The 21397-nt window shown below is 37.2% G+C and overlaps 4 protein-coding genes and 1 long non-coding RNA gene across 5 annotated transcripts in view; 3 read left to right on the forward strand and 2 right to left on the reverse strand.

Moving 5' to 3' along the window:
* LOC120419721 (uncharacterized) overlaps positions 1 to 7975 on the reverse strand; it is a 398162-nt gene extending 390187 nt beyond the window's left edge. The window contains exons 1-3 of the mRNA XM_039582513.2: positions 7773 to 7975; positions 1358 to 1457; positions 1036 to 1189 (exon numbers count right to left, since the gene is read on the reverse strand). Of these exons, the coding sequence (XP_039438447.1) occupies positions 1036 to 1189; positions 1358 to 1443 (240 nt within the window). The 5' untranslated portion in view covers positions 1444 to 1457; positions 7773 to 7975. The remainder of the gene's footprint in view (positions 1 to 1035; positions 1190 to 1357; positions 1458 to 7772) is intronic.
* Positions 5636 to 7817, forward strand: LOC120419714 (EF-hand domain-containing protein 1-like). Its single transcript, XM_039582501.2, has 3 exons — positions 5636 to 6405; positions 6468 to 6652; positions 6723 to 7817. Exons 1-3 carry the CDS (start codon positions 5672 to 5674, stop codon positions 7754 to 7756), a joined length of 1953 nt encoding a protein of 650 aa, XP_039438435.1. The 5' UTR covers positions 5636 to 5671; the 3' UTR covers positions 7757 to 7817.
* A 4431-nt stretch (positions 7976 to 12406) lies between the features above and the next one.
* On the forward strand, positions 12407 to 13530 carry LOC120419712 (S-formylglutathione hydrolase). The gene is made up of 2 exons (XM_039582500.2): positions 12407 to 12545; positions 12609 to 13530. The coding sequence occupies exon 2, from the start codon at positions 12613 to 12615 to the stop codon at positions 13468 to 13470; it is 858 nt and encodes a 285-aa protein (XP_039438434.1). The 5' UTR covers positions 12407 to 12545; positions 12609 to 12612; the 3' UTR covers positions 13471 to 13530.
* Positions 13531 to 13571: 41 nt separating this feature from the next.
* Positions 13572 to 15006, reverse strand: LOC120419711 (presenilins-associated rhomboid-like protein, mitochondrial). Its single transcript, XM_039582498.2, has 3 exons — positions 14824 to 15006; positions 13792 to 14758; positions 13572 to 13731 (listed from the first exon to the last, which is right to left on the reverse strand). Exons 1-3 carry the CDS (start codon positions 14871 to 14873, stop codon positions 13666 to 13668), a joined length of 1083 nt encoding a protein of 360 aa, XP_039438432.1. The 5' UTR covers positions 14874 to 15006; the 3' UTR covers positions 13572 to 13665.
* Positions 15007 to 19818: 4812 nt separating this feature from the next.
* Positions 19819 to 20688, forward strand: LOC128093583 (uncharacterized). The gene is made up of 2 exons (XR_008212609.1): positions 19819 to 19948; positions 20007 to 20688. It is a non-coding gene; the product is annotated as an uncharacterized LOC128093583 (long non-coding RNA).
* Positions 20689 to 21397: the final 709 nt, after the last annotated feature.

Here is a 21397-nt window from a genome sequence, read left to right on the forward strand (position 1 = left end):
GTTAATTTTGTTAATTTTGTTAATTTTGTTAATTTTGTTAATTTTGTTAATTTTGTTAATTTTGTTAATTTTGTTAATTTTGTTCATTTCGTTCATTTCGGTCATTTCGTTAATTTTGTTAGTTTTGTTATTTTTGCTAATTTTGTTAGTTTTGTTAATTTTGTTAATTTTGTTTATTTTGTTAATTTTGTTAATTTTGTTAATTTTGTTAATTTTGTTAATTTTGTTAATTTTGTTAATTTTGTTAATTTTGTTAATTTTGTTAATTTTGTTAATTTTGTTAATTTTGTTAATTTTGTTAATTTTGTTAATTTTGTTAATTTTGTTAATTTTGTTAATTTTGTTAATTTTGTTAATTTTGTTAATTTTGTTAATTTTGTTAATTTTGTTAATTTTGTTAATTTTGTTAATTTTGTTAATTTTGTTAATTTTGTTAATTTTGTTAATTTTGTTAATTTTGTTAATTTTGTTAATTTTGTTAATTTTGTTAATTTTGTTAATTTTGTTAATTTTGTTAATTTTGTTCATTTTGTTCATTTTGTTAATTTTGTCAATTTTGTTCATCATGATTCGAAGCTACTACGTTCAAAATATTACGAGCACAAAACTCTCTGTCGGAAAAAGTTTCTGTGGCGAACAAAACCACGCTTGAATTTAGTTTTAATTGAAAGTGCGGTTTAGCAAAGCCCCTCGCCCGACCGAACCATAGAAGTGCGTCCAGATCCCGTCCCCCGGAGGTCCAGAATCTGTGAGCGGGCAATCAAACGAGATTAGGAAAAAGAGAGAGAAAGAGGAAAAGCACTTTGCCTTACTAGGTATACTTGCTTTTACAAGCATCGCTCGACATGGTGCAATGCAGGAATTGCACACTGCACCCACAAGAACAACTTTTTCCTCCTGCTAGAAGTAGCAGCAGAAGCGTTTCCGTTTAATATTCAATTCCGAAAGCCCTCCCCTAAATGTATGCAGGATAATTATTTCCAGCGAAAACTTTCTCCCACCAGAAAACACAGCATCTTCTTCGGCAGAACCTACCTTTTGACGAACAATCTGCTCCACCTCGAGGGCCGTCTCCAGGTTGTGGGGGTACGGCATGCCGTGGGTGATGATGGTGGACTCGAGGGCCACCACCGATCCGGGGGAACCGCGCAGGGCCTCGTGCACGCGGGGATCGATGTCCACCAGGGGGCTGCGGGAAACAGATCAGTTCAGAATAGACAAATAAGTAAATTTTAGATGCATTTTCGGTTACGTCTTAATTGTTCCTTTTATTGAAAAAGACGATAAAAATATTGTACTTGATACGATATCACCGGAAACACTCAAAAGCCAAAAAAAAATCGTCGAACTAACTTACCTTAACTTAGATAAATCGGCATACGTTCGTCTCACGAATGCTTTGCTGTTAACCAACGAAGGTAAACTTTTTGTCAAGCGTAGCATTTTTATCTGAAAATCTAGAATATTTGGTAAATTATAAAATCAAATTCATACACGTTGAGGAAAAAAAACTAAGTTATTGAAAATTCACAATTCAAACTATTCATTTTATGCATGAAGGCAATTCATATATTAAAAAAAAATATACCTTGAGAATGGATTTTCTGATCGATTTGATGTCTTCGGCAAAGTTCATTGCTTCGGCAAAGGTATTGCTTGGGACTTCTCAGAAAAGTAACTCGAAACAAAAATTACCCATATTTGTTAACTATGTATTACATTTTTGAAAAATCTAATTTTGTTGTGTTTAAGAGGACAAAAATGCGATTTTCTAAGCTATGGCAAAAAAAATGATCAAAATTGCCAATTTTTTAAAAAGGCATTATTTTTGAAAAACAAGGAAAAAAGTCGAGTTATTTTGACTTTATTTTTAGATAATAAACGGGTCATTCTCCGCCAACTCACACAGCAGTTGCCCCGACCCCTCTTCGATTTTCGTGAAACTTTGCTCTGAGGGGTAATTTTGGTCCCTGATCACGAATCCGAGGTCCATTTTTTGATATTTCGTGACGGTGGGGCGGTACGACCCCTTACATTTTTTCTGGTTTTTTACTAAGACACGTTTTTCAGTGATTAGTAGCTCGCAACCGTGAAGAGATAGAAATTTGGTGTCAAAGAGTCTTATGTGTAAAATTAGACGCCCGATTTGATGACGTACTCAAAATTCAGAAAAAAAACGTATTTTTCATCAAAAAAAGTTAAAATATGGTTTTAAAATCGCTGCCATTTCTCGTTACTCAACTGTCGAAAATCGTGAGACATGTCATTTTATGGGAAATTTAATGTAATTTTCGAATCTGAAATAATCCAGAAGTCATTTTTTCATTTAGAACAAAAATTTTCATTTTAAAATTACGCGTTTTTTCTAACTTTAAAGGGTTCATTTCAGAGTGTAACGATGTTCTACAAAGTTGTAGAGCAGATAAAAACAAAAATTTTGATACATAGACATAAGGGGTTTGCATGTATTCTTCACGAGTTATCTGAAATTTACAAAAAAAGTTTTTTGAAAAAGTTATGATTTTGACCATTTTTTACCAGTTTTTCGAATTTTTAACCCCTAAAACTCAATCGTGTGCTTTTGAAAGTATTTTTTTCGGAAAGCTCAGCAAATTTTGCAAACTCCTTGGACGATTGTTGTGACTCGTGCATTGCGATATCAGAATTTTTTTTTTTTTTTTTCAAAATGATGAATTGATGAAAAAATACAATGATTTGGTTTTGCTCATTTGAATGCGACTGAACATTACAAACCTAACAATAACTTTGAAAATTCTGAATTTCCTTACAATGTCGAATTTCAACACGGAGAATCTTAATAATGGAATTTGTTTTTTGCTCGAAATGAAGGAACCCAGAGGAAAAACAATTATCATAAAAACTTTAAACTTTTTAAATAACATATTAGATATAATTGAAAAATAAAAAAAATCTAAGTTCAAAAATGTTCAGGGCTCATGGCAATAAGGCGTCGTTTGTTTACCAACATGAGATTGTTTGTGGACGAACCTAAAAATTTACTTATTTTGTAAAAAATTCTATAACCGTTATGTACTACTTTTAAAACCTTACATATTACACAAAATTTCTTTAAATTGTAGTACAGAAAAAAATATATTTCAATTTCTTAATTCAAACCGCTTTTATCTCGATTCTAGGTAAGATTCTGCTAGTTGCAAATGAGTGCCTTTAGTTTATCTTTAGTTTTCAAACCGGTTTGCTGTAGATTCGTGTTTAAATTTTAAAGTTTACCATAAATTAAGTTGCAAAATTACCAACTTCAACCATGTGCAACAATTTCCACTTCACCCGTACGGGAAACCGATAATGGGGTAATTCATGCGTTCCAGAAAGCCGCCATCTAACCACGACATCAGCAGCCGATTTCAGATAGGGGCGACTCACAAACACTAATGCGTGGGCTTGTTTTCAGACAGGGGCTACTCACTAATACTAATGCAAGGTTATGGTGATGGGTGAGAAGATCATCCCTTTACTTTGACACCACCCTCCTGGTTCCAGACTGTCAAAATTCCAAAACGTCATAGGCCCCCAAAACCAAAGCTAAAAACTCTATTCGCCACCTACATTCGAGTAGGAGAACTTTGGTGCAAGGTTACGTTTACGGTTTTGCGCGATAAGTGCAAAGGGGAGTGAAAACTATTCTAAGATTTTTGAAAAGAAAATTGATTTTTTGGAATAATATAAAGTTAACAGGAGGTAAGAAATAAAAAGTTCTATCGACTGACTTTTTGATTTTTTTGCTAAGTTGCCTTTTTCATTGAAAATTCTGAGATCCGGATTGAAAACGCGAGAATGAGGTTAGATTGCTAATTTTGAAAATCAATCCAATTATCATTTTTCAAACAGATCTTTGCTTTTATGGTAGAAGTGACTTTAAAAAATATTTGTCCACTTGAATAATCTACATTCTCAATTGATTAGTTATGTTTTGGTTGATTAAAACATTCCAATATTTTGAATCAGATAATGAACAGGTTAAATCGACCATCACAAAAATATTTTCGTTTATATCAATTAAGCTAATTATTTCTTACCTGAAAATGGTATAATTTGCTATTGATGTCGATTTTATGATGAAATAAAACAATTTCAAATTTCAAACCAATTTACTCGCTGTAGGTTATAATGAAAACATCACCCCAAGTTTGAGCGCCCTCTAGTGGGGGGTAATTTTGACGTTTGATTGCCTATTGCCAATCTTCGGTTCGCTGCTTTTGTTCGTGTTTGATGTTTCGGGCCGAGAATTTTATAATCCTATTTTCAAAAATTCTATAATTTGATTGTCTGATTTTTAGCGACATTTCAGAATTGAACTTTAACCACGGACGAACGGACATGACACCAGGAACAAATTTTCTTCAAATTTCTGAAGCAAACTATCACTTGCGCCATCTACATTCAAGTTGTCGAAGTAGCATCGCGCGATTAAGCATGATTTCTTAAAATGTCTTATGCAATAATAAAATAAAATATTTAGCATTAGTATGGTGCTAGAAACAGTTTTTTGGCATTTAGTTTGTCTTTATGATTCTATGTAATTTATCATGGACCCTAAAATTGCCGAAAAAAATATAGAAATGGTATTTTTAATGTAAATTCATACGACCATTTAAAAAAAAGCTCATTAGTTGCTTCATCAGCTGGCTTTGTTTACGTTTTAAACTACGTGGCGCGAAGATTTTGACATAAGCAATCTCGCTTGCGCTGGTTTTTGCCAAGAAGAAGTAAAAGAAAACCTGCTTCACTTTTTGAAACCTCGTGTCATGTCCGTTCGTCCGTGCTTGAATCACGGACGAACGGACATGACACGAGGTTTCAAAAAGTGAAGCAGGTTTTCTTTTACTTCTTCTTGGCAAAAACCAGCGCAAGCGAGATTGCTTATGTCAAAATCTTCGCGCCACGTAGTTTAAAACGTAAACAAAGCCAGCTGATGAAGCAACTAATGAGCTTTTTTTTAAATGGTCGTATGAATTTACATTAAAAATACCATTTCTATATTTTTTTCGGCAATTTTAGGGTCCATGATAAATTACATAGAATCATAAAGACAAACTAAATGCCAAAAAACTGTTTCTAGCACCATACTAATGCTAAATATTTTATTTTATTATTGCATAAGACATTTTAAGAAATCATGCTTAATCGCGCGATGCTACTTCGACAACTTGAATGTAGATGGCGCAAGTGATAGTTTGCTTCAGAAATTTGAAGAAAATTTGTTCCTGGTGTCATGTCCGTTCGTCCGTGATTCAAGGGCATCTTTTCATCTTGTAGAATATTTTTCAGAAACTTTGGTATATATTTTCAGCTGAAAAGTTCAACTTTTCAACATTCATTTCTGTGATGAAATGAATAACTTTTCAACCCTTGTGAAGTAAGGAATACTTTGCGATTCTGTTACTTTTGGTGGAGAAAAAAAAAATAAAATAAAATAAAACTGAACGCAACAAGTCGTTCACGTGTTCCTTGACCACGTGTTTGTTTGTTCAATCATCCAACGCACTTTTTCATCGGACCGAACTTGGCCTTCCTGAACCCATAGCAACCGTTTGTCCAACGGTTTGTTTATTTTGAACTCTGTCAGTTTTTCCGAACCCGATCCAGAACCTTCTTCTTCCAAAAAATACTCAACTTAAAAAAAAGTGCCATGGAAGGCCTCCCGAAGCTGCCCGGGTTCGACTTTGCGAACCGGCTCCGCCAGAAGCACCACGTGCCGCAGTCGTTCAAGTACACCAAGGGCTACCCGGTGCCGGAGAAGCCGATCTGCGGCATCGGGGGCGAGCTGCTCAACGAGGACTCGATCTACTTTTGCACTGACCAAACCGATGAGGTGCTGTACGATCCGATTTTGACGTACGGGCGCGTGCGGCACCTGCCGGTCAAGCCGTTCCGGCCGCACTTTGTGCTGTACGACCAGAAGACGCTCAAGTTTAGTGCGTTTTTTAGGCAGGGCGTTCCGGAGTCACCGCAGGAGACGTTTCGGATTCGGTACGTGAACATTTTGTACTTTTTGGAGGATGACAGCATGACGGTGCTGGAACCGACGGTGGAGAATTGTGGGTACCCGCAGGGTCGGTTGGTGCGAAGGGGGAAGATTGCGAAGAACTGTTTGGGGGAGTTGTACAGCTGGAAGGATTTGAACATTGGGATTGATTTGGAGATTAACGGGTACGTGTTCCACATTACGAATTGTGACCCGTTTACGAAGGAGTTTCTGCTGAGCAATGGAATTGAGTTGAACGAAATGGAGTTTGCGCCACCAGATCCGGCCATGAATGAGCGGTCGATTAGTGCGCGGCAGAGCTTCAAGCACCACAAGATGTATCCGGTGGCGGAGGATAAGCTGCGGAAGTATCTGGAGTATCAGGGGAAAGTGTTGCAGTAGGTTATTGGGATGGGAATTTGGACTAAACTAAAATAAGATATCTGATCTGAACTTCTAGCTTTGACTGCCTTCTGGATGAGGAGGATCAACCGGGCGGGGAGAAGATGACCTACAAGATGTTCTACTTCCTGGAAGACGATACGGTGTCCATCAAGGAGTTGAAGGAGAACCAGGAAGGACGCGACTACTTCCCAATGATGCTGCGCAAGCAGAGATTGCCCAAAAACTGGAAGGAATTGCCGGGTTAGTTTACAGTCGAAGGAAGATCGTTTTGCCAATTAACCAACTAAAACCTTGTCCCACCTTCTTCCAGTGACGTATCCGTCCATCAGCATGGAACTGTCCAGCGCCGAAACGTCCCAGTACTACTCGCCCCGTGACCTGCTCGTGGGCGGAACCATTTTCGTGTTCGGACGCAAGTTTCTTCTCCTAGACTGCGATCAATTTACGCGCCGCTACTACGAACGCGTGCTCAAGATCATCCAACCGGACGCGGTCCGCGTCAAAAGTCCAGAACCACGCACCCCAAAACCAACGCTGCCAATCTACCTGGGCCTAGGAACGCCGGAAGACTCAATCGCGTCCCACCACAGCCTGGTTCCGCGCAGTCCGCGCAAGGACGTGGTCACCTACCTGGTCAACATGAACAAGCACCTGCGGTACGGTTGCGTCCTGGACAACGCCCACCCGGAGGACACAATCCGAAAGTTTGTGCTCAGTTTATCGCTGGCCGATGGCAGAATCACCATCATGGAGTCAACGATCCGAAATTCCGGCATCCGCGGCGGACGTTTCCTCTCCCCGACCAAGGTCTGGAAACCGGACTGCGACCCAAACGCCCCGGAATACTACACGGCCAAGGACTTTTACATCGGGGCCATCATCATCGTGCACGCGCACCGCTTCCGGATCGTAAGCTCGGATTTGTACGTGTACCGCTACATGCAAGCCCATCCGGAGATGTTTTCCACCACCGCGATTGAAACCGTCCAAGCGTACCTCCTCGCCGAGGGTCACCTCAAGGAAGACCTTCGCCAAGCCATCGCCGAGGACTGCAAACGCCACCCCCCGGAAGACGTCGCCGACTACGCGATCGAACCGCGCGGAATCGGCGAAGTGGACAAACGACTGGAGAATTTCACCCTGGAAGATGCGAAGAAAGACGAGCAAATCATGGCAGCGGTCGCCGCTGCGCGGCACGACTGCCCCTCGCCGGTCATTCCGGACGAGGAGATCAAGAAGGGCTACCACTCGAACGAACACGGCGAACTGGCCCTGCAGGGACAAATCGAGGGCGACGAGGTGGTTCGGGTGGGCAAGTCGGTGCGCTTCGATGATCAGTGCTAAGGCGGAGGTTACTTACCGGTAAAGAGTTTGACGAAACGAAAAACACCTTGAAATGGCACTTTTTTGAGTGAAAGATTTCAATGCACGATGCACAAAATTAAAGTCGGAATGAAAATACAAATAAAAATCTATTTAAACTCAAATCACACAACAAAAAAACTCTTAAAACTCCGAAACCGGCGAATCGAACAAAATCGCGAAACCTGAGATTTGCAACCGCGCGAGGAAACAGCTGATTACTGTTTATGTTTTGATCGCGCGCAAAGTGAGGTTATGTGCGTTGCGCAGCGCTGATGCGTGTTTAGATTTGAATTACAGTCAGGACTCGATTATTCGAACCGCATTTTGAAATTTTTAAAATATTTAGACAGGGCCGAATGGTTTTTCTCCAAAGATTCAAACCTCGTACAGGCTGATTCTACAAAACATTTTTCTGCGTGTATGTAAAACCAAAGTAAAAACTGAGTGTAACCTGCTCTCATCACGTTAGGATGTTTACGTTAGAAGTTAGAAATCAATAATTTAAGAATCTAAAAACTTTAATTTGTCAAAAACCTAAAAACCAACAATTTTAAACAAAAAATTTAAAAACTGAAATAAAAACAAATAACATTACAATTCTATATTTTTTTATTCTTAGATTTAAAATTCTAAAATTTAAAATTAAGAAATGTAACAGTAGTAAATTAAGAAAATCAACAGTAGTAGTTCAAAGTTCTCAATTTAAAATTCTAAAATTTAAAATTAAGAAATGTAACATTCTAAAGTATATAGTTAACAAAATTTTGAAATTTTAATAAAGTTTAAAATTCTAAAATTTTAAATTTTTAGATTTTAAATTATATAAAAAATTGTAAAATTCTTAAATTTAGAATTGTAAAATTCAAAAATTAAAAATTCTGAAACTAAAAATACCTAATATTTTAAAATTGAAATTGTAAAACTTAAAATTTTAAAACGAAAATTTTTAAAACTTGTAATTTTTAATAAAAGTCATAAAAATCTATAACTAAAAATTCTTAAACTTCAAACTTATAATCCTAAAACTTAAAATCCTGAAATTTAAAATTCTCAAATTTGAAATTTCAAAATTTAAGATTTTAAAATTTGAAATTTTAAAATTTATGATTCTAAAATTTAAAATTTTATAATTTAAAATTAAAAAATTTGAAATTCTTTAATATTATAGTTGAAAATATTAAATTTTGAAATTTAAAATTCAAAAAACTTATAAAATTATAAATTGTGAAATTATAAAATTTTAAATTATAAAATTCTTTAATTAAAATTAGTAAAATTTTAAACTTAAAATTTGTAAAATTATTTAAAAAACTTTTATTAAAAATTCTAAACTTGGACGTTTTTAAATTAAAAATTCTAATATTCAAAATTCTCTGATCTAAAATTCCAAAATTTAAATTTCTAAAACATCAAATTCTAAAATTCAAAGTTCTCAAATTAAAATCCTAAATGTTAAAATTCCAAAAATTCAAAATTGTAGAAATTTAAAATTCTTAAACTAAAAATTCTACTATTAAAAATTCTAAAATTCTAAGATTTTAAATCTGAAATTTCAAAAATTCAAAGTGCTCAAATTGAAATCTTTAAACTTAAAATTCTAAAATTTAAAATTCTAAAATTCTAAGATATTAAATCTGAAATTTATAAAATTCAAAGTTCTCAAATTGAAATCTTCAAACTTAAAATTCTAAAATTTAAAATTATAAAATTTGAAATTCTAAAATTTAAAATTCTAAAATTTAAAATTCTAAAATTTAAAATTCTAAAATTTAAAACTCTAAAATTTAAAACTCAAAAATTTATAATTTCAGAATTTAAAATTCTAAAATCTTAAATTCAGAAATTTAAAATTGAAAATATTCAATTTTCAATTCAATTTATTTTATTGGTAAATAATCAATTTACAATTCCGTATTTCTTATAACCTCATAGAGTTTTGGAGTTCCTTTCAACTATGATTTGAATTATAATTCATTTTGATGTAATTGGATATTCTAACAATGGATTTGGCAAGGGAAGGAAAAATTTAAAAAAAACCTTCTAATTGATAATATTTAAATTTAAAATTCTAAAATTTAAAATTTTAAAATTTAAAATTCTAAAATTTAATATTCTAAAATTTAATATTCTAAAATTTAAAATTCTTAAATTTAAAATTCTAAAATTTAAAATTCTAAAATTTAAAATTCTAAAATTTAAAATTCTGAAATTTTAACTTTCTGAAATTAAGATTTTAAAATTCTAAAATTTATAATTATTAAATTTCCAATTCTGAAATTTAATATTCTCAAATTTAAAATTCTAAAATTTTTAATCCTAAAATTTAAAATTCGAATACTAAAATGTCCAAAATTTTAAATTCTTAAATTTATATATTCTTGAATTCAAAATTCTAAAATTTAAAATTCCTTTATTAAAAATTCTAAAATACACAAATCTCAAACTAAACATTCTGAAATGAAAAATTTGAAATTAAAAAATTTAAAACTTCAATTCTTATTGGATTAATTTAAAACTTAAATTTTAACAGGATTTATTTAAAACTCAAAATTTTTACATGTTAAATTTAAAACTTAAAGTTATTGAATTTTTATTTCAAAAAATTGATAATTCTAAAATTTAAATTTTGAAATTTTAAATTTTAGAATTATAAATTCTTAAATTCAAAACATTAAAATGTAAAATTCGAAAATTCTAAATTCTAAGGTTGAGAATTTAATAAAAATTATTAAATAAAATTCAAAAATTTCAAGTTCTACAACTTAAAATTGTAAAATTTTAAATTCAAAAATTTAATTTCACAAATTTTAAATTTAATAATTTAAAGTTCTTAAATTTAAAATTTTAAAATTAAAAATTGTCAAATTAAAAATATTGGAATTTTAAATTGGGTACTAAAGCCCTATGTCAATTTTTATGTACAACGGTAAATAACAAGATTAAAAACAATTTCTGATCACTTTTTTTCATTTTAATGCAAAATTTTTTTTTGACTAGACAACATTTTTTCGATGGATCAACTATGGTCCCCTTGGAACGAGCTGTCAAGTAGGAACTTTTCTGTCAAGAAGGACCGCGAGGTTAATTTTTCAAAATTGATTTTAAAATCCATTTTAAACTCTTTGTGGTCGTACAAAGGTTCATTGTACTCAGAAAAATAAGCTTTATCGCTGTAAACAATAATATCAGTAATCTAAGCTTCATTTTAGGACCCAATTCTCAAGTTTAAAAAAAATGTTTTAAATGGTCATATCAAAAATTCTAAAGATTAAATTCTTAACGATTTAAATTCTGAAATTTTAAATTCTAAGAATATTTTAAATTTCCTGAATCGTAAAATTTTGTACTATATAATTCTGAAATTGAAAATAATGTCTTTTTGTTCAGTTATTTTAGTTTTGTTAACATCACTTCAATATTTATGTTTTAGAATGCTTTTATTTCAAAATTTTAGTTTTTTCAAATTTGTATTCAATTCTATGGAATTAAATTTTTTAATTCCTAAATTTTAGACTTTTTTGACGAATTTACAAGCTTTAACCACAGACTGTGCTTTAACTCTGTCTGGATTTTCTGGATTTTCAACAATTCATGTCGAACATTCAGTGATCAAACCATCGAGGTTTCTAGAATACATATTTTCAATGAAGCATTTTGCTTTCCTCTGAACCTCCTCCTTAAAGCAGCCGGAACCGGTTTATTCTCTACTCCCTCAACCGAGCGAATTCTTATTGAGTAAATGATCTTCACCAGGTTCCACTGCTCATTGGCCACCGGTTTCTTCGCCGTAAAACATCGCACCAGTACCTCCGTTTAATTGGGCTTATAAACAAAAAGGGGAACAAAATCTCCTTAAACTCCAAATAGCGGGACCGATTCGTCACACGAGGCTCTTCCCAAACGCCGAGTGTTCATTGCCGATGTCGATTCCGTTGAAGCAATCGGCGCCATCCGGCCGGAACATACAGCCTATAAAAAATCTTGCTAGAGTTTGTTTGTAAACATTCATCAATATGACATTTCTAGAAGTGTTGCCAAGTTTTTAATCATTTTTTCTCCAGAATGGTGCGTGATGGTGCGCAAGAGTGCGCGAAGTGTGCGCGAACTGTGCAAGGCTGTTTAACTCAGTGCACGCACGGCGTGCTGAGTGTCCAACTCCTGGCATTTTGTTTTACTCACTGATTTTCACCTCTTCAAAAAAAAAAAACTCCAAAAATTTAGATTGCCAAATTATTCTAAACTTTTAATGATTATTTATTCAAGCAAACCGATGCAAATGGACTAAAACAAAGAATGTATCCTGCTCACTTCTAATGTAAACGTCTACAAAATGACGCGAACAGGATGCTCTTTTTGTTTACAAATTCTGACTGATGTTCCAAAGAAAAGGGGGTCAAAAACAGCTTTACGAACGGCAGAAAAAAAGAGAGGGGACGTTTTCTTGGGGCTTTTCTTCACCCTTTCTCGCTTGCTTCCCATTTGAATTTTTTCTTGACCGGTTTCTTCCGAAGTGCATACCTTACATTAAGCCAGACCTTAAACAAACATCATTGGTCAATACTTCTGATTTGATTCAGCTTACCTTTAAAATCATCACCACATTGAACCTGCTGTCAAAATTCCAAAAGTCAACGTCATTTCCAAAAAAATATATTTCTGGAGTCGCCGGTCGATTCTTGTTTTGCTTGCATTTTTGGGGTGAAAGTTTTAAAAGTTATTCAAAAATACTGCATTTTAAACAGTTGAAAAGCTTGTGCTCAAGTGTTAGGTAAGTGTTCATCCATTGATTGCGAGAAAACTCGAATTTCGTAAACGCTTTCGCCTCTTCTAGCAAAATGACGGTGATAACGCTTATCTCGACGAACAAATGCTTCGGCGGCCTGCAGAAGATCTTCTCGCACCAGTCGAAGGAGCTGGACTGCGAGATGAAGTTCGCCATCTTCCTGCCGGACGGCGCGCCCGCAGCGGACGCCAAACTGCCGGTGCTGTACTGGCTGAGCGGGTTGACCTGCAACGAGACCAACTTCATCCAAAAGTCCGGCTTCCAGCGTTACGCCGCGGAACATGGGTTGATTGTGGTCTGCCCGGATACGTCGCCACGGGGTGTGAACCTGCCCGGCGAGGACGACTCGTGGGACTTTGGCAGTGGGGCGGGGTTTTACGTGGACGCTTCGAAGGATCCGTGGAGCAAGCACTACAAGATGTTTAGCTACGTGACGCAGGAGCTGATTGATGTGATTAATAATAACTTTCCGACGGCGGTGGACCGGCAGAGCATCGCGGGACACAGCATGGGCGGACACGGGGCGTTGATTTGCGCGCTGAAGAACCCGGGGTTGTATAGGTCGGTGTCGGCGTTTGCGCCGATCTGCAACCCGACCAAGTGTCCGTGGGGAGTGAAGGCTTTCGGGGGGTACTTTGGGGAGGGGGAGAAGGAGGAGTGGCGCAACTGGGACGCGTCGGAACTGGTCGCCGGGTATAACGGGCCGCCGCTGGAGCTGTACGTGGACCAGGGCGCGGAGGACAGTTTTCTGAAGGATGGTCAGCTGTTGCCGCACAATCTGGTGGAGGCTTGCAAGGCGGCGCAGGTTCCGTGCGTGCTGAACATGAGGGAGGGCTACGATCACAGCTACTTTTACGTGGCGTCCTTCATTGGGGAGCATTTGGCCTACCACGCCCGGCACTTGAAGTGAGATTAGTGGGAAGATTGATGAGATTATAAATCACTTGCTTTGAGCAGATTTTTTTGTAATTGTGCGACTTTTTTAATTTGAATATCCGAAATCCACTTAACTGTCAACATGAATTGAATTGTTTTATTAGTGTAATCGCTATTAAATCAATAAAAGTAAATTAGTTATTGTAGTGCTACCCTATAGCGAAGGTGGTCATTTCTTCGGTGGTCCTCTCAGCTCGTGCCAGTAACCGACAAAATGCTCCCGGAGTGGCCAAACCTGCAATATTTAATTCTCATTTATTTTAAGTTCTACAATTCGCCCAAAACCACGACTTACCCTCGTACTGCCGTAATGCGCCCAAAACAGTCCAAACAGCGCCCCACCCAAATGCGCCGCGTGGTCAAAAATCTTCCAGCCGAGCAAAACTCCCGCCAAGTCGATGCCCATGATGACCTTGATGGCGGCCCCCGCCGAGAACGTGTACATCGGCAGAAATACTATGCTCAGCTGCGTGTCCGGATACTGCGTGCAAACGTACGCCAACACGGCCATAATGGCCCCGGAAGCCCCCAGCGAAAGCCCCGGCTGCCGCATGACCGTTTTGAACACATGACTCGCAAACGACGCAATCACGCCCGCACTCAGATAAAGCCCCAGGAACTGTTCCCGCCCCAGAGTGGCCACGGCGGCGTGGCTAAAACTGTGCAGCACGTACATGTTGGCCGCGATGTGAAACAGCGAGTAGTGACTCAACGTCGACAGGAACATTGGCCAACACACGGCCCTGGCCGCCGGATTCGACGCAAAATACCGGACCATCATCGGCTGCAGCTGCGGCAACCGCCACAGCCCAAACACCACCACGTTCAGCGCACAAATCGGCGCAAAAACCCGCTCCCCCGGCGTCAACCGGCTCCACCAGCCGCTGACCTCCTTCCGCCACTGGTCCACCTCCTGGCGCCCGTTCCGAGCCCGCTCCCGGAACCAGTTCAAGTTCAGCTTGCTCCGCAGCGCCGTCATCGCCCGCGACCGGATCGTTTCGTACTCCCAAATCGTCACCCCCACGAAGCTGCCCGTGGTGAAGGCCACCGTGAACGCGAAGCACTTCCACAGGCTCGACGGATCGATGTAGCCGGACTCGGTGGCCAGCTCCGTCGGCACGATCGTCTGGCGGGGGGCAAACGATTCGCCCCGGGGAACGTTAGATCTGTTTTGACGACTGAACCGGAGGACATTGGACTGGTGCTGGCTAAACTTGGCCGGGTTCAGCAGCTGACCGCGGCAGAATGTCAGCGGGGAGGAACTGAAATAAGAATTTCCTTTAAAAAAAAAAAAAATAGTCGCAAAATTGCATCAATTAAAAATTACCTGCTAAACGCCGGAACCTGCTTCAGGTTCATCAGTAACCTTAACGCCATACTTCCTTCTTTAAAGATTTCCTCTGCACAGTTAAAATCACATTCCAATCATAAAACCATTCACAATTTAAATTTCTGTTAAAACATTACACAAGAAACCTCAATGTTTACGTGCGTCGCCTCACGTCAGCAAAGTTTAAGCAGAAAACAGACTGCGAACTGTCAAAAAGTTGGGATCAAGGCGATAGAATGCAGGTGAGCTGTTTTTGTCTGCATCGTACTCAACTTTGGGTAGTACCCATCCACGGAAAAAAAAATAATGCGAAAAGAAAATGTACCCAGTCACAAAATATTCTAGCGAGCTGGTTCTGCCAGAATCCTGCTGAAAGAGTGGAACATTTCTACTAGAATGCTGAAAGAAGATCCAGCACTGTTCTTACACTGCTAGAACCTGCTAGAACGTCGTGACTGGGTGAATAAACATCACTTTAACTAAAAATTATTCCTTTTACAAGCATTAAAAAAAATATTTCCCAAGTGTAATCTTATCTGACGAGAATGCCCTCGGCCACCCCCATTTTTCAATTTTTATCCTAGTTCTTTTGTCTTCCAGCGCTCTTTTGGGTCTGCTTAGTTCTGCTATTTGTGACGAAATTTTAAGTGAACACTCACGAAAAGTAGCATTTGAGCAATTCTCTACCAAAACCGGAAATGGATTTTATTTGTATTTTTTGATTTGGCTCAAACTTTGTGGGGGCCTTCCCTATACCCAAATATGCTATTTTGTGTCATTGGTTCACCCATACAAGTCTCCATACAATTTTGGCAGCTGTCCATACAAAAATGGTATGTAAATATTCAAACAGCTGTAACTTTTGAGTGAATTTTTTGATCAATTTGGTGTCTTCGGCAAAGTTGTAGGTATTGTTGAGGACTTTTGAGAAAAAAATAGGTACACGGAAAAAAAAATTTGAGGATTTTTTTTATCAACTTTTTTTTCACTAAAACTCCATTTCAAAAAATACGTATTTTTTGATTTTCGAGATTTTTTGATGTTTTAGGGGACAAAAATCCGCAACTTTTGAGCCATAGAGAAACATGGTCAAAAAATCTGCCGCCGAGTTATGAATTTTTGAAAAAATAGTGATTTTTGGAAAAAATCGAAGTTTCATGCAAAAACAAGTTTGACATTATTTTTTAATGCAAAATTGAATTTGCAATCGAAAAGTACTTCACATATTTTTTGATAAAGGGCTCCGTTTTCTAGATATAGCCACCGAAAGTTTGATTTCTGCGAAATATTTGCAGTTTTTCGATTTTTAAAAATAGTGACCATGAGTGACCATTTCTAAAAATATTTTTTTTGAAAAGTTCAGAAAATTTGCTATAAAATTGTCTAAGAGACATTGAAGATTGGACCTTTGGTTGCTGAGATACAGCGGCTTAAAGAAAAAGAAACACGAAAATTGAAGTTTTCTAAGTCTCACCCAAACAGCCCACCATTTTCTAATGACGATATCTCAGCAATTAATGGTCCGATTTTCAATGTTAATACATGAAACAATCGTGAAATTTACCGATTCTCTTCGAATTTTTCTCTTCGAAAAAAATATTTTGAAAATTTTAAAATCAAGACTAACATTTTAAAAGGGCCAAACATTGAATATTACGCCCATTTAAAATGCTAGTCTTGATTTAAAAAATTTCATAATATTTTTTTCGAAAAGATCGGAAAATTTCACGAATGTTTCATATATTGACATTGAAAATCGGACCATAAGTTGTTGATATATCGTCATTAGAAAATGGTGGGCTGTTTGGGTGAGACTTAGAAAACTTCAATTTTCGTGTTTCTTTTTCTTTAAGCCGCTGTATCTCAGCAACCAAAGGTCCAATCTTCAATGTCTCTTAGACAATTTTATAGCAAATTTTCTGAACTTTTCAAAAAAAATATTTTTAGAAATGGTCACTCATGGTCACTATTTTTAAAAATTGAAAAACTGCAAATATTTCGCTAAAATCAAACTTTCGGTGGCTATATCTAGAAAACGGAGTCCTTTATCAAAAAATACGTAAAGTACTTTTCGATTGTAAATTCAATTTTGCATTAAAAAATAATGTCAAACTTGTTTTTGCATGAATCTTCGATTTTTTTCCAAAAATCACTATTTTTTCAAAAATTTATAACTCGGCGGCCGTCGGTGGCAGATTTTTTGACCATGTTTCTCTATGGCTCAAAAGTTGCGGATTTTTGTCCCGTAAAACATATCAAAAAATCTCGAAAATCAAAAAATACGTATTTTGGGAAATTGAGTTTTAGTGAAAAAAAAGTTGATAAAAAAATCCTCAATTTTTTTTTTCCGTGTACCTATTTTTTTCTCAATAGTCCTCAACAATACCTACAACTTTGCCGAAGACATTGATCAGAAAATTCACTCAAAAGTTACAGCTGTTTGAATATTTACATACCATTTTTGTATGGACAGCTGCCAAAATTGTATGCAGACTTGTATGGGTGAACCAATGACACAAAATAGCATATTTGGTCATAGGGAAGGCCCCCACAAAGTTTGAGTCAAATAAAAAAATACAAAAAATAAAAATGGTCGAAATCGGCCGATTTCGTAGAGAGTTGCTCATTTAGAGAGAAAGTTTCCTGGCATCACTGGCTCACTCCAACAGGCGCTGTTGGTGGCCACTAGACTGGCTCGTCGTTAAATGAAAAAGTTAAAAAATGATCAAATCAAACCAGAACAATTTTTTTTATGCTTTTTGGACTTTGAGGACCCCGTGGCGCGGTGGTTAGCGGCTTCGGCTGCCGATCTCTCATGTGTGCTAAGGGGCCCGTGTTCGATTCCCGCCCATCTCCTCTGGGTGTTCTGTGTTTGTCCCGTTTAGTTAGTAAATTCAGTCTGAAATGACGGTGTGATGTCTAATCTAATCTAATCTAATCGAACACTCAGTCTGAAAAGACGGTGTGATGTCTATATATATATATTAAAACAAACCCCTAAGATTTGGGAGCGTTTGGTTGCGTCCACACTTTGCGCATTTCATTTCAATTTTGTATGGTAATTAGTATGGGAAAACCCTTTTTTTGTCATTTTGATTTTTATCATTTTTATTTTCCTATAAATTTTTCAAACCAACACAATGGCGTTAAAATTGATCCATCTTGCTCCTGTCAAAAGATAGAGCGTCCTCAAAACTGGTCTAAAACATGTTTTTTTCAGAAATCTCTCCCAAATTTAGGGGAGTTGTTTAGGAACCTAAAAGCAACCGAAAATAACATGTTCTGAAAAATCGACCATATCGATCCATCCTAGTGGCCACATTTTGTTCTTTATAGAGTTTTTTAAGTCCTCAATCTTTTTCGTGTACGTACACGCAATACATGCGCACGTAGATAACTCATTACATGTACCTTCAAAATCCCTCAGTTTTCGTCAAAACCGAACCTACTCAGAAACGAGTAAAAGGGGCTTCTGTCAGATTTGAGTGCATTTGACTCAGAATTCCTCGAAACTAAGTGATATTCAACCAGATCGGAGTGAAATTCACTCAAATTTGACAGATGCCACCTTTACTCTTTTCTGAGTAGGTTCGATATTGATGAAAACTGAGTGATTTTGAACGTGCGTGTGTGATTTCGGAAATAAAGTTGCGCACGAGGTTGCGCATGTATTCCGTGTACGTACACGAAAAAGATTGAGGTTAAATTTTGTACCCGCCAGCAAAACAAATGGGGTGCTAGTGTGCGTGGGCTCGGGCTTAGATAACTCTATAGAGCTATCTAAACCCCATCTCACGCACACTAGCTTACCATTTGTTTTTGCTGGCGGGTACAAATTTTAACCTAAAAACACTTCGTGTACAAACACGCAATACATGCGCACGTAGATAACTCTATAAATCGAAATAGAGTTTTTTTCATCTCGCGAAGCAATTTTGGGTAGTTTCAAATGTCAAGTGTCACATTCGAAACCAAAACAAAATTTCACCGTGGCACCAAACTGAAATGTCGCGAGTGGAGTTGCGAAGAGACTAGCGCCGCGGCTGAAAAGGATCAAGGAATTTACCTCAAAGTTCTGCTGGAAATCGCTCAATGGGCGATGGGTAGATTTGATGAACAATGCCATGAAGTCCAGCCTGAAAAGGATTATGAAGGCACATTCGGCTTTCAAAAGGGTTTCTTTGTGAAAACAAATTTTGTAAATTCTGGTGCCCACCAATTTCACCAAATCCAATCAGCAACCGGATTATCATGGCTAACTCGTGATGGGAATATCGGACCAGATTAACGGTCACTCGGTGCAAAAAAAAAATCATGAAAAATGGCCTCACCAATTAAAAATTATGATCAAAAGTGCATCAAATTTGACCTTTTTGGCTAGTAAATGGCATACATTTGCGTGCTTATTCGAGGCGGTGCTGGAAAGTTTTGATCATTCACAATGCATCCTTTTAGGTGAAGATTCGAAGTATACGGAAAATTTTAAAATTGGAATAAATAAAAAATCCCTTAAAAAATATTATCTAGGGCACGGATATTTGGAAAGGACCCTCTAAGCGTCCTTCTAACGAAGAAAAATTTAGGTCCATTGATTTACAATAATAATCTCCTTCAGCCATGGCGTGAGTATTTTTTGAGTTAAATGATTTATTTTTTCACTGGGCTAGAAAGAAATATTAATATTGAAGTTTTTTTTTAAATAGTCCAATTAACACAAAATTTTGTTTGCATTTAGGATGTTTTGAAATTGCCTTAAGCCAGCGAAATCCAAAAACACTCAAAAAGCAAAACAAAAACAAATTTGGTTTATTGATTCTATCCAAAGTTTGCATCATAACGAAAAACAAATTCTAAGTTAATGCACCCAAAGTGTGCGTAATCTCTGTGTCGGTAAAGTAGATAAGCTAAAATGATCGAAAACTATAAAAGCTTCCTCACTCTCCCGTCACCGTGTAGAAATGACATATTTGCGTTTGTTTTTGTTTCGATTTCGGCGGCCTTTATCTTGCTGTTTGTTTTTTGTTGCGTGTGATGGTAGGTAGAAGGTGGTCCATGTGATGTCGGATATGCAACCTCTGCAACTGCACCGCCGGATGAAGGGTAGTTGGTGCTATCGTCGAAGGTAAGATCTGTTCAATTTTAGTTTTTTTAGGTGCTGATAATCCTTCCCTCTTATCCAGGTTCGCAACATGTACGAAACCATAATCACGGACAATGGCAATCACGGAATAACTACTGTTGTGAAGAAAGGCTGCAGATCCTAGACTGTCCCATGTGTAGGCATATTGCGTTGGTACCACATCTTGTATGCAAGTCGAGAGTAAGCAACCGACCGGAGCGGAAGGCATTATTGCGAGTTTGAACAGGGAGCGACGGAACAATCGATGGTTCTAGGACTCTACAACATGCACACATAGTGTGTGCAATTCCTTGACGAGTTTTGCCGGAATGGCCAAGCCGACTACGAGGAGGAAGACCCAATCCAATCCATATGGCTTAAAAAAACCGCAAGACTAGCTAACGTGATCTCAGGTTGGCATATTATTGATCTGATCTCAAGGGCAGAGCTCTTGCATGGCGCCGTACAGAATGTGTCGAGTTACTGGAACGCTGGCTGCGCTGCTCAGCATTGATATATGATTTCGATACCTGAGAACTCCTACAAACGATAGGTTACTTGGGAGCTGGGAGTTGCTAGTTGCAGAGAAGTCTACATTTCGATCCTCTCCTACTACTTTTGCTTGACGGTTCATAGATCTTACGTTACATACCATTTCGTTGGTTTTGCTTGAGTTGACGCTGTGAATCTGTCTACGGCATAGAGAAAGAAAAGAAAATAAACAATTTTTTTAGCAAACTTAAATATCAACTGTTTTCACTTAAATTCTTTTCAATGCTTAAATCTAGAATCAGAACGTCACCCTCTAATTTAAATCTAGTCTGAATAGCCAGTAAACTGCACCCTCAGCACTTTCCGATCCCACGTCCCATTTCCAAAAACCGGTCTCTATTTTCACCTAATTAGGCAAATATTGTGCCACCAGCGTGTGCAACAGTCGTTTCGCTCCAGCCGTCCCCATTTCCGGAAAAACGCATCGGGCATTTTCAGCGTCATTATCACAACTAACAAACGTGCTCGGTTAAATATCGTGCTATTGCGGCGCGCGATTTCCAGATAAGTTATTTTAGTCACATTTGCGGAGCCCAACTCGTCCCTCGAAACGATGGCCAAAAAGGGTAGGACAGTGCAGTGGCATTTGCGTTAAAATTGTTCGCTCGCTCTTCATACGCCGGGGGGTTGGTCACAGATAAGAAGAGTTGAAAGTCTCACTTTTGTTTTCTGACCACGTTTCAAACTTTCACAGACAATCACAAGATAACAGCGGAAATAAATTGGCCCCAGCTTTGAAGCCACGTTTCAAAATAACATCGGTGATTGCACCACCACGCATGAAAACATTTAATTTTGGAAACGAGACTAATTAAATAGCAGCGTGAGTCGGGGTTGGGCTCACGTGAACATAAATATCTGTTAGTGCCATTAGGAGGGACATTAAATGATGATTAAGCA

This window comes from Culex pipiens, chromosome 3 (genome assembly GCF_016801865.2).
Source record: "Culex pipiens pallens isolate TS chromosome 3, TS_CPP_V2, whole genome shotgun sequence".
In the NCBI taxonomy this organism is placed as follows: Eukaryota; Metazoa; Arthropoda; class Insecta; order Diptera; family Culicidae; genus Culex; species Culex pipiens.

Excerpts from the sequence above, each read along its gene's own strand:
- LOC120419712 (XM_039582500.2), top strand. The coding sequence starts at position 12,613 with ATGACGGTGATAACGCTTATCTCGACGAACAAATGCTTCGGCGGCCTG.
- LOC120419711 (XM_039582498.2), bottom strand. The coding sequence starts at position 14,873 with ATGGCGTTAAGGTTACTGATGAACCTGAAGCAGGTTCCGGCGTTTAGC. Across the intron at positions 14,759-14,823 it reads CAGGTTCCGGCGTTTAGCAG|TTCCTCCCCGCTGACATTCT; the intron begins GTAATTTTTAAT and ends TTCTTATTTCAG. Across the intron at positions 13,732-13,791 it reads CGCATTACGGCAGTACGAGG|GTTTGGCCACTCCGGGAGCA; the intron begins GTAAGTCGTGGT and ends TAAATATTGCAG.
- LOC120419714 (XM_039582501.2), top strand. The coding sequence starts at position 5,672 with ATGGAAGGCCTCCCGAAGCTGCCCGGGTTCGACTTTGCGAACCGGCTC. Across the intron at positions 6,406-6,467 it reads TATCAGGGGAAAGTGTTGCA|CTTTGACTGCCTTCTGGATG; the intron begins GTAGGTTATTGG and ends CTGAACTTCTAG. Across the intron at positions 6,653-6,722 it reads AAACTGGAAGGAATTGCCGG|TGACGTATCCGTCCATCAGC; the intron begins GTTAGTTTACAG and ends ACCTTCTTCCAG.